The 12,374-nt window shown below is 44.8% G+C and overlaps 1 protein-coding gene across 3 annotated transcripts in view; it reads right to left on the reverse strand.

Moving 5' to 3' along the window:
- Positions 1-340: 340 nt before the first annotated feature.
- Positions 341-12,374, reverse strand: part of SERINC5 (serine incorporator 5) — a 108,618-nt gene continuing 96,584 nt past the window's right edge. For 2 of the 3 annotated variants that reach the window (XM_061430058.1, XM_061430059.1), the window contains exons 9-12: positions 10,972-11,038; positions 7,863-7,902; positions 6,928-7,072; positions 341-4,838 (exon numbers count right to left, since the gene is read on the reverse strand). In XM_061430058.1, coding sequence (XP_061286042.1) covers positions 4,691-4,838; positions 6,928-7,072; positions 7,863-7,902; positions 10,972-11,038 — 400 coding nt within the window. In that variant the 3' untranslated portion in view covers positions 341-4,690. Of the gene's footprint in view, positions 4,839-6,927; positions 7,073-7,862; positions 7,903-10,485; positions 10,630-10,971; positions 11,039-12,374 lie in introns of those variants that run through there. The other variant, XM_061430060.1, reaches the window with a different exon arrangement.

Here is a 12,374-nt window from a genome sequence, read left to right on the forward strand (position 1 = left end):
TGTCACACAGCATGCTCCAGTGCAGGAGGCCCAGCTTTGATCCTTGGTCCAGCAACTAAGAGTTGCATGCCATGACTAAAGATTCTGAGCACCGCAGCAAAGACCCTTCACAGCAAAGTAAATAAAAAAAAAAAAATAAGAAGAAAGCAGGTTGTAGATAGAGGCTTTCAGCAAGGAAGAAGGCAAAAAACTTGGGTTTTCCTGTTTGTATCTTCTAGAAGCAGAACAGACTCTATGAAACTTGAGATTGAATTAACATTTGAAGACATCTTTGGAAAATGGTACCTGGCAGACTTTATTTATAAATATATTCAACAGAAAGAAGAAGAAAAAAAAAACATGGTTTTCATTTTTTAATTTTATTAAAGTACAGAGTTAACAAGTTTTGAGTTTTCCACCTAGGAAAAGACTGGTCAACTTCGGCTGCTTCATAGAAAAATTAGCATTCAAAAAAACCCCAATTATAAATCCATAGGTGCCTTTGTGACTTAAAACAAAAAAAATAACTATTTTTAAAAGTTACCAAAACTCAAACATATCTAAGACCATTATAAATTTCAAACAGTAGATTACCACTCATACTACATTTTCAAATTCTAACAGCAAAACATAACCACATAATTTGGCTACATCTAATTATTTCAGACAAGTTTTTTTTTTAAAAAGTAACAAAGTTATGACTATAAAATTTCTGTAGTTTTTTTCAAAGTAAAATAACCTTAAATCTTTAATAAAGGAAAACAAAACAATCCTTAAATTTCTTATAAATAGCTCTCAAGACATATATTACCCATCTGCTGCAAGCTTTCTTTACCTGAGAGAATTTCCCAGGATCCTTCACCACAAAGGATTACCTTAAAGAGTTCTTTCTAACATTTTACTCACATAAACATGGTTAACACCTACAGAAGCGGATGTGGACAAATGCATTCTTAATCTACAATTCCCCAAGTTAAGTTTTTGCTGAAAGGATTTTGCTTTTAAAAAAAGAACACCTCTTTGGTAAAAGCCAAATACTTCATCCTCTCAAAATGAACACTTCTGTAAATGATTTACTGAGGAAGGGAAAAAAAAGAGAGAGAGAAATCTTTAGAATGGTTAGCATTAATTCAAAAGATCTGTATCCTGCTAAACGAGTATATTAGAGAGCACATCTCTGCCTAAAATACAAAACTGGATTAAAATGTCTGAGGCTTTACAAATATATTAAGGACAGCAGGAAACACAGTTAAGAACGAAGTCAGAAGGATTTAGTAAATCAAGGAGAAGACCCTACAGAGAACGGCATGAACCCAGTGGTATCGGCGCCGTTCTCAATGAAGGAGAGCCCAGGATGCTCTCTGGACATGTGGGATCCTAGCCCAAGATCACATCCTTCTTAGTTATATCTAAAACCGCCTTTCATTTTCAAGAGGGGTAGGACATGAATGTACACCAAAATGAGATGCTCTTTAGAAAGGCAATCAAAGGAGAAAAAGACCTAGGCAGCGTAAATGCATACAGGCTCTGGAATTCCCTTTGCAGGGTAACAGGAAGCACCAATGGTAGTAAACTTCTGGCCAAAATTATTATAAATAAGCAAATAATCTTAAAAAGGCAGAAGGAGACAATGTGGGGGGAATAGCAGTGCACAGAGGTCAACCATAGTGAAGGCATCTCTGAGCAACTGGAAATAAACAAAGGGGTGTGGGAGCGCCCTCGCTGGCCACCAGAATCCCAAAGCCCCCGGGACCCCAACCTCCATCGGCCCACATGCACACAGCCCACCTACGCTACGAAGGAGCTCCAAGGACTTCTGGCAAACAATTCTTTCAAGCCATTTCCCAAGAAATTGTGAGGACAAAAACGAAACCAACTAACCAGCATTAAAAAAAAAAAAAAAAAAAAATCAACCCAGTGAGGACCAATTAGGGTTTCTGAAAGCCTTTGGTGAGAAAGTCTCTGGTCTCCAGTCAGGTGACACATCTAGACATAAACAGCAACACTCCCAGAAGAATCCCTTCCTCTATTTATGTGTATTTACTCGTGAAAATGAGAAGTGAAAAAATTTCCACATCAGATGAACAGCACCGAGGAAGCTTACACACAGTTTTAAAAAATCTTCAGCTCTCATCGCTAAAGGAATCTGACCTGCAGCTTCTGAGAATGCACTTTTTAAATCATGTATAAAAAGTTGTAGGAAGCAAAGTCTATTATTTTGAAAAGATTATCAGTGAATTTATCAAATGAACATCATCCTTAACAGCAACTCAAAGCAATTGGCACTGTGTTTCCAGTTTCTTAAAACATAATAGCACAAAAACGTAGACTCTTTAAACCCATGAATGTTGACTTATCACCTGAGTACTGTTTACTACAATTAATAATCATTAAAGTCAACATCTTATTTATATACCCTTAGTCCTCAGAGAACGTCCACATCTCTCTTGATCATTTGGATAAAACTGCTTAAATGTTCTGTTGAGAATAAAAATCAGAATGACTGTAACTCTTCTTGTATCAGACCAACCTTCAGAAAGGAACATTATCAGGCACCAACCAAGTCTTAAGCAGCTGGAGAATGTGGGTTGGCTGCGAGGGAGAGGGGCTCAGGAAGGAAGCCTGGCTACTGGCGATGTCCTTTCCTCTGTGTCTCCCTGAGCTATTTTCTGCACGGGAAGGGCCAGCTCGAAAGTCAGAGTTGGATGCTAGACCCTAGCAGGAAGAAAACACAACAAAACCAGCTACCGACAGCACCCCAGCTCTTGACCTGCCCATCCTCGTGATCTTTGTAAAGCCAGTCTCGCTTACCCAGAGCCTGTCACTGAACCAGCCACTGCAGTGGCCCCTGTGGGCTCTGCTGTGACACACGCCACCTACTGCCACCACCTGTCTGACCACAGAGCTCCCACCCCTACGGGCTTCCCTGTGGGCCACACACGGCAACCACTCATTCTGTGCCTATAGAAGATCTCTGGACCAAGTTTGAAGACTCCTGATCTGGGGGGAAAAAAGAAAAAAACTTGATCGAGTGTACAAAACAAGGCTCTCTCACACACACAAGGAGTGCCTTTAAAAAGTGAATCTCCAACACTACAACTAAGGCAAGTTTCTGGAGGAATTCATCCACTGTATGCCTCTTGCGTCCACCCAACTCCCTCATTTTCTTGAGAGGAGGGCAAAGGAGTGAGTGGAAATGAAGAGCGGGACTAATTTCCCAGGTCAGCATTTGGCACCCTGGAGCCCAGCTTATGGGGGACCCGACGTGCCGAGAGGATTCTTTCCATCCTGCATGAAATACTAAGAGGTGGGTCCCCACTGTGTCTCCACTGGGGTCTCCAGTGGACATTCCGCTGTGTAAACTCCTCCCTGGACAAGAGCATCAGCACTGAAAATGGAGATCTTCTTACACAGCTGCCTAGAGTCAAATCTCTCTTAAGTGTCACCTTAGGAGTATGTACTTTGGAAGTTTCTGTGGCTTTTGCTCATGGCTTAATTAAATAACTCCCCATCCCACCCACCTTTTCTTCTAAGTATATCATCTGGTCACTTCTACAATTTGTATAATTGGAGGCCTTACCTGGTCAGCCCTGTTTGAGGTGCTGCCTCTGATTCTCACCTCAGCAAATCTACCCCTAAAATCATAAGGGACATTAATGGTGTGGTCACATTACAGATCTGGAAAACAAAAGCCCTTTTGCTTTTACAATTTCAAAGGCCTCGCGTGGAAGAGAAACTGGTTGACTTCAGTAATGGAAAGAGGGGTGCAGTAGGCTTCAGTCGAGAAGCAACTTCCCAATAAGGTCCTAAAGTATCATGACTATCAACCCACAAACAAGAACTATAGCGAAGACAACAACACGAACATTGTTCTATCATCACGTGAACACCACCACGAGTAAGGGTCAAACGGCTCCATCACTGCCTGATCTGAGTTACAAAGCAAGTTACTAAGGCAGTAACTCAGATCAGGCGGTGACAATCTGGTGGGGGGAATCACATGGGTGGTGATGGCAAAGTGTGCTTTTTCACATTATAAGAAAGATGCTGAACCCAAAGGGATGAGGGCACCTCTGGGAAGGGCAAGGGCAGAGTGAAGTCTGTGATTCCCAGCATCACAACTTCAAAGGGAAACATGTCGGGGGTGGGAGGAGATGGCACAGGGGTGGAATGAAAAGCAGATGCTTCCTCTTGGAGCCAATAAATACCAGGACGGTGAGCCAGGAGCTTTGCAGGCTGAGGTGTGGAGCCTTCTGAGGGCTCTGCCTTCTACTGGGCAAAGGGCTCCCGATTTTGTCATGTCTATTTCAGGGACAGGTAATAGGCCACACAAAGTACGCTTTTATCCCTGTGAAAAGATGTCATTCCGCAAACTCTGTCCTGGTAAAAACATGCAGAAGGAAAATACTAGCCTGACCACTATCCCAATATTTAGGGGTAAAACACGTACAAAATCTATAAACACCCAGCATCAACTTAGGTGAAATTTTCAATTCTTTAGGGGCAAACTGGTAGCTTCTTTTTGAACTTCAGAATTACAAAAAGCGAATCAAGTAATTTTTTTTTTTCCCCTCTGAAGGTTTTTCAGACCCAGTGAAGCCAGCCAGGGGAATGCCAGCTTGTCACAAAGTACCAGTCACTGCTTGACTCCTGGGATATTTGTTCAAGGGCATCACTTTCTGCTGCAGAACCAAGGAGATTGCTCAGATCCTCACACGGAGTACTGCGGAGAGGGTCGACAGAGGGGGGCAATCAGCGTACCCAGGTACAGGAGAACACATATCCAGCAGGAAGCCATCTTGACCCAAAAGATGGACCAGCTCCCGCTGAAGAAGGTCTCGATGTTGGCACTTTCATAGCTGTAGAAACAAGAGACCCAGCTGTGGTCAGAGCAGGAAGAGAACAGGTGGTGGGGAGGTCTCTTCCCACCAAGCGTCTCTCCCTGCTTCCACCGCCATCCCACACCAGCCTTTCTTTTTTCCCTAGCAACTCAATTCAGATATTAATATAATGCACACCCACTTAAAGCACATGATTTTTAGTGTATTCCTAGACTTGTGTAACCACCACCACAGTCAATTCTAGAACATTCTCATCACCCTAGAAAGAAACCCTGCACCCTTTAGCTGCCCTCCCCTTTCCTCCTCCACTCGGCCCCTGGCATGACTTAACCACTGTCTGTCTGTATGGCTTTGCCAATTCTGGACATGTCACCGGGCATGGAATCAAGGGGCCTCTTGGGACTGGCTTTTCTCAGCATATTTCTTTTGGGGTGTCTCCATGCCGTAGTATGTAGCAGTACTTTACTCCTTTCTGTTGTGGAGGGATATTCCATTGAGTGGATATAGCACCTTTTGTTCATCCATTTGTCAGCTGATGGGCATTTGGTTGCTTCCACTTAGCTATTATGAACGATGCTGCCATGAACATTTGTGTATAAGCTTTCGCGTGGACGTGTTTTTTTCTCCTCTTGAGTATATCATTAGGAGTACAGCTGCGGGATCATATAACAACTCAACATTCTGAGGAACTATTTTCCAAAGTGCCTATACAATTTTTACCCACCAGGAGCGAGAGAGGGCTCCAGTTTTAACACATCCTTGATACCTGCTATTTTCTGCCTCCAACCTTTTTTAAGCTTCCCAGGCCAAAATGTTCCAGGAATTCCCTGTCACGCTGGGAAACACAAGAGGCTCCAATGCCCTCTTCTTCCTCAGGCTGTCTGGGAAGATCTCCTCAGGGAAGCCTTCCCCATCAGTCTGTTCGCAACCTCTGCCCCCCACCCCCACCCCGCCCTGCTCCTTGTTCTTCTTCCTTACTTTTCTCCCCAGTAGTCATCAGTGTCAACACACTGTATTTGATGTGGACCACTGTTCGCCTCCGGCACTAGAATACAGGCCCTGCCACCCACAGCAGCGTGGCCCAGAGAAGCCACTCATCTGTTTGTTGCACAATGAGTCTAAATAAATTCTTCAGGCCAGAATACTGGAGTGGGTAGCCTTTCCCTTCTCCAGGGGATCTTCCCAACCCAGGGATGAAACCCAGGTCTCCCACATTGCAGGTGGGTTCTTTACCAGCTGAGCCACAAGGGAAGCCCAATAATACTGGAGTGGGTAGCCTATTTCTTCTCCAGCGGATCTTCCTAACCCAGGAATTGAACCGGGGCCTCCTGCACTGCAGGCAGATTCTTTACCAACTGAGCTATCAGGGAAGCCCAAATATCTATCCTAAGTTATTCTAATGTCTACCTTAGGTATATCTTAATGTACACCAAATTATGATCCAACAGAAACTCTGGATCAAAGAAAGATACAAAAGGAATCGAAAAGAATCTTCATGTAGTAACAGGGAAAGTAAGACTCGTCATGTGAGTTAAAAAAAAAACAAAAAACAAACAAACAAAAAAAACCCAACCCGCAAGGGAGAAAATATGTGTAATCACATTTATGTTTAAAAAAATTATACAGGCATATAAGTGCACAAAAAAGAAAGAAAATACATCATTTGATTAGCAGTGGTTATGGAGTTGGGGTGGAGGGCCTATGCTACTTTTCATACTTACATATTAGTTTTTTTTTTTTTTTAGATGTTTCAAACTTTTGTAATGAAAGTGTTAAAAAAAAAAAAAGACAAAGTAGAAAAAAAGAGTATCATCTCTTTTCTAAAAGCCAGATGATTGCTTACGAATTCTAAGTTCTTCTTCCATTTCTGTTACTAAGTTCTATAGACTGTCCATATGCTATTAACCTCCTATTTTCTTAAGGCTGCAGTAAGCATCACCAATTTCCAGGGTTAAAAGTATGTCAATGGACTGTTTCTGGGAAGACGAGTGCAGCAGGTCTTGGAGAAGAAGTTAATTGACTTCAAGAGGTCCGATTTTCAGGCTGTCAAGAATAGGATGTTTTAAAAAATTAACTTCTAAAACATCTAAGACGAGGGGCCACTCACTTGAACCAGTTGGTGACGGTCATCATCACATAGAGGGAAGCCAAGAAGAACATGAAGTGGAAATAGGCATAGCTGTAGACGGTGCTTTTCTTCTCATCATAAATGACCCGTGGGCCCTCTTTCATATTCCGCTTCTCTTCAGCGTCTGTGAACCACAAAGTGAGCACAAGTTCCATGAGGGAACACAAGGATGCTTACCACTTTCGCAAAGCCAAACTTGCTTATTTCCAACCCAGAGGCTGTTGAGTAGGAAAGCTGTCAAACACCATTTGTACCCTCAGGCAAGCTCATCTATGCCGTGAGCCCCAAGCTCCCACCTCACCCCTGAACCTTCTGTAATAGGATGAGTTACCTACTGGCACATTTAACAGAAGAGAGCTCTTAAACACAGAAAACTTATTATAAACTCGGAAGAAAGTGATAGCAGAGCAAGAGTTCTCAAGCCCCTGCTGCTGCTGCTGCTAAGTCGCTTCAGTCGTGTCTGACTCTGTGCGACCCCAGAGACGACAGCCCGCTAGGCTCCCCCGTCCCTGCGATTCTCCAAGCAAGAACACTGGAGTGGTTTGCCATTTCCTTCTCCAGCCCCTGGAATGTTCCAATTCAAGAAGAGGAAGCTGAATGAAAGAAATTTTCCAAATTTGCATTCCTTTAAAAAAAAAAATGTAACTTCTTGTTCCTCAAAAATGTACTGTGTAATTTAACTTATAAATATGAGCCAAAAATATCAACTTTTCCTCATCTGCCAGAATACCAACACAAATCCCAAAGACCCTTTGGGAAGAACGTGTCAAGTATATAAACAATAAACCAGCTCTGGAATAAAGGAATTCCTCTTCCCACTCAAGTTATTTGTGCCTAAATCCCAAACACCTACAGACGAGTGGTACAGGTCTGCAGGGCATCACGGAGGCCCAGACGGGATGTTGTCCACTTACCCTCTCCCCCAGAGCTGAAGCAAAAGCAACACCGGGCTACCTGTGAGGGCAAAACCAACCAAGTCAGGAGGCTTGCTTTCTGCTTTTCCATCTCCACATCGGTTAAGAATTAAAGGCCATCTACATGCCAAATTTCCCCCATCTGAACTACACCCCAAATCCAGAACTGCACACTTCATCCCTTCGAAAGGTTCTACTGAAGTGTCTGTTCTTCCCTGATGGTCTGGGGGCTGGTGAGATGGGAAACACGAGGACATGGAGGTGAGCCACCCAGAGCCCCTTCCAGGGTGCCCCCTCAGTGCCTGCTCAACCCCTGTGAGCTCTGGCTGGCAGCTCCAGGTTCTGCCCTAGCTGGGAGTCACCCCACTCTCAAGCAAGCCCTTCCTGCGCAACCCACGCAGGATAAGAGCTCCTAGCAGGGGTGTAAAGGTGCAGCCACAACCCCTGGGGGACAGCTTTGATGGGTCATATCTGCTCTGAGCACCCCTGGGATGAGCAGAGGCTCTGCCCAACCTGCAGTGCCCTTCAACCCCCCTTCCCTCCTCCGCATGTGTTGAAAAGTCAAAGTGTTAGTTGCTCAGTCATGTCTGACATCCGTGGACTGTACCCGCCAGGCTCCTCTGTCCAGGGGATTCTCCAGGCAAAAATACTAGAGTGGGTTGCCATTCCCTTCTCCAGAGGATCTTCCTGACCCATGGATTGAACCCGGGTCTCCTGCATTGTAGGCAGATTCTTTACAGTCTTCCGAGCCACCAGGGGAAGCCCCCCTAATAAATATCCTGCAAGTCAGGCTCTGCCCTGGTGGCCACTTCTGGAAAACTCAGCCTGGAACATGAAGTGAATGAGATAAGGTCCCCTCCCTCTGGGAGCTCCCTCCTGGCACTCTGTCCAACTTGCTGCTCCACTCGATCTTTGGCGCCAGGGACTGAGATCATTATCCTGTGTTTAGGTGAGGAAACTGGGGTCAGCCAGGTTGAAGACCTGGCCTTAAGTCACAAAACAAGCTTAGTGACAGAGCTGGGACAGGAACTTGGGTGGATGGGAACTCCCAGGTCTGTGCTTCACAAGGGCCAACAGGCAGCATGTGGTATCTCGATGGTGGAGCCGACAGACTCAGAAAGGGGAAAACTAAGGGACCTGGAGCCAGCAGGCCCACCCACATCGCTACTAGAATCAGGCTCTGAACTGGTGGCCTAAGGGAAGCAGGGGAAACAGGGACGGCAATGCAGGGGGTGGCTCCTTCCAAACGATGTACCACGTTTCTGACCTACTCAAGACAACAAATTTAATTTCTTTTTTTAAATTGCGTTTACAAAAAATTACTACATTGATTCCAGAAAGACTCTGGTAAATAGAATAAGAAACACAACACATACCAGGACTGTCTAGGAAGTGCTGGGTCCTCAACGCCTCTTGGCTTGATAGTTTTATGATAAAGAACAGAGAGCTGGGGGCAAGGACGTGGGAATCCAAGCCTTTGCCCCATTTATATCCCTCAAAGCCAAGCTCTTTTTCCTTCTTGTGTCAAGGAAACTTGTCAATAGAGGGACTGGTCTTGACAGAATCTTGGATCAAGGGATACAGTCTAAGATTCATTAATTTATTCAGGGGGCCCAAGACATGTTATGCTGGGGTCCCAGTTCTTTTGAAGCTAAAGTTACCACAAGCAATGACTGACTCTCTCTTTCAAAGGTCTATCCTGTGAAAAGTGATGCAAGGAGTTGGCGAACCAACTTCCATCCTGTGTGCGCTCCGGTTCAGAGGGGAACACTGGGGCTCTTTCCTCGGAATGAGAAGAAAAACATTCTCTTAAATCTAACGCGGAGACTTGCTGTTCTTTGCACTTCACCTCTGTACACAATAGGGATATTGAAGCCAGAGCGGTCCAGCCTCAGCAGGGGTCACCCAGTCAGTGGTGAGCATGACCGCCTGCCTTCTAGAGCCATTCTCTTCTGAAGAATAGGCAGCAACCCATTCAGACTCAGTACAGTTCGCTCCTTCTTCAAGTGACAGAAAGAGCTGGTGAATGCTGCTGGCAGACTGACAACCCTTCATAACTACCGGCTCTCTCCAGGTCAGGTGGAGGGAGGCCCATCCCCAGAGCAAAGCACCCGTGTCTGGACAGACCCCAGGGCTCTTCCTCCACGCAGGGAAGGGCAGCCGGGGGTCGGACGCCAGGCAGGGTCAGCAGCAGAGCCGGCAGACAGCAGCCGGATCTTGGGCAACGGTGGTTGGGAACACAGCACCGACTCGAGCCAGACTACATGGTCTACATGCCGGCAAATCCCAAGATTAAAGGACTTCACTTTTCTGTTTATCCCCCACCCTGCTGGAAAATGGAGATAAAAGCCTACTTGGGTTTCTTTGAAGATGAAATCACAGATGCAGTGCTTAGAACACAGCAAGTCCTAGCCATCCCTGGAAACGCCTCTTCTTTCCATTCTTGGAGTCAGGGCGGAGTCTCTTTCTGGCTGCTTCCATCTGGTTAGACCTTTTGTGACCTCAGTGGATGTTCCACCAAGGGCCTCAGAAAAGGAGTTTTGCATCAGAAAGAAAAAGATATTCTGCTGACCGACAGGCCTCTGTTCACTGTTTGCTATTCTTCACCCTGTGAAATGCCCACCTGCTGGAGCTGCTGCAGGGAGTAAGCTCACGTACAGACAGTGCCCAGCAGCGTGCAGACAGGGTGTCCCTCCCCTTCTCTTTCCAACAGCCGCCTTCTGACCTCACAGTTGTGCCATGTATGGAGAACACAGACAGGTACACACTAGGGGAAGGGACCGGAAGTTAAAACAACCCACATACATTCTGTTACGACAGAGGAAAAAAACAGACCGCAGACTGACAAGCTACCCAGGCCTTTGGTGGGAGCGGGGTGGCCGGATGCCACACCAGAGGCTGAATCTGTTGGAGAAAAATCAACAACTTTTATTTTAATCCTATAGTATATTGAGGACATTTCTTTTTCCGTACAGGAATCGTGTTCCTTCCTGAGTAAAAAAAATGGGATCATGGGATGCAGACCACTAAAGATGCAAGACACAAAAAGCCTTCCTGGAAAATGGGTCTTCCGAGATAAAGCAGGGCCAAGAAAAGGAAATGAACTTACTTCCAGCTCGGGAGCTGTGTACCGGCCCTGCAGAGCATCGGAACTTGATCTGGTCGTCGATGTCAAACTAAGACAAAACAGAAAGGTCAGCTGAGTATATTAACATGTCACATAACACATCGAAGGAGGGCTGAGCTGCCTGGCCAGGACTCCAAGGAGGCTCGCTCTCACCTACAGTTCTGCTTAAATAAAAGTTGTCTAATATCCCACTTTATTCCAAAACTGGCTGACCAACTCGACAGCCGATATCTTCTTCCATGGATTGCATTAGACCATTTTATGCAAACAGAAGCTTGAAAAAAAAAAAAAAAGTTGTCTTTTGGTCCTGTTATATTGGTTTTCACTTTGGTTTTTTGCCTCTCCTCCTTCAAATGCCAACATACTTTTCATATTTCACTTTTATCTTTCCCCTCCTTTTGACTAGTCTCACTTAGAAGAGATCAAAGGCAATGAAAGAAGCCAGAAATGGTGATAAAACTCAAGGGCATGAAAAGCAAAGGTTTTCACAATTTTCTGTGATAATCAGCCTTGGACAGACAAGTTTTTCTATTTAGAAATTCAGTATAGAGTAGCTATCAATGTCATTTAAAAAAATTCTTCCTGCCACTTTCCTCCTGCCTAGAGAAGTAAAATGTTGTAAAATCTGGCTTATAGAGGTACAAAAAGGCATTTACTTTTTCCTGGGGTGGGGTTCATTTTAAGCACATTTCTATGTGTAAATATACAGTGTACATGAATAATCTATACAGATTCATTTAGCAAATGTTTACTGAAGGTGTGGCCTGTGTCAGGCCCTGTTCTTCGCACTGGGAACTCAGTGAGACATACAGCGATCCCTTTCCTCCTGCACTCCAGGGATAGGGGAGAGGGTGGGACGGTGGGAGCTGTTAGTGGAGAGGCAGGAATTCCAGACTCATTTCAACCAAATAAACCACAAAGGGAACACTGTCTTCTGGACTCATTCTCATCCTCTTTCCCAAGGAGAGAAGAGATCAATGAGACGCAAATAAACAATAAAAAGCTTCCCTCATAAAAAGGTCCTCTGGGATCCAAGATCATTGTTTCTTTTGTCCAGTCAAGTCCAACAGCATCACTTTCAATTCTGCTTTGAACAGATGGATGTTAATGGAGGCCCACTCCAGTACCACTTCCTGGCTTGAGCCTGGTCTGAGGAGTGACAGAAACAATTCCACGGCTGTGTGCCCAAGAAACACACACACCTGGCCCCTGCACTCAAGGGGCTATATTTTGCACATATGAATTATGAGTTAATACGGTCTGTTGTTTCCATGGGGGGACATGTGACTTAACTTCAGGAAAAGATCAATATCTGGAATTTTCATCTGAAAGATGACGTTTATTCTTTAAAACAGTATGACTTAATATTCCATTTCCTAACTTCT

The sequence above is a fragment of the Bos javanicus genome, chromosome 10 (assembly GCF_032452875.1).
Source record: "Bos javanicus breed banteng chromosome 10, ARS-OSU_banteng_1.0, whole genome shotgun sequence".
NCBI classification, from domain to species: domain Eukaryota; kingdom Metazoa; phylum Chordata; class Mammalia; order Artiodactyla; family Bovidae; genus Bos; species Bos javanicus.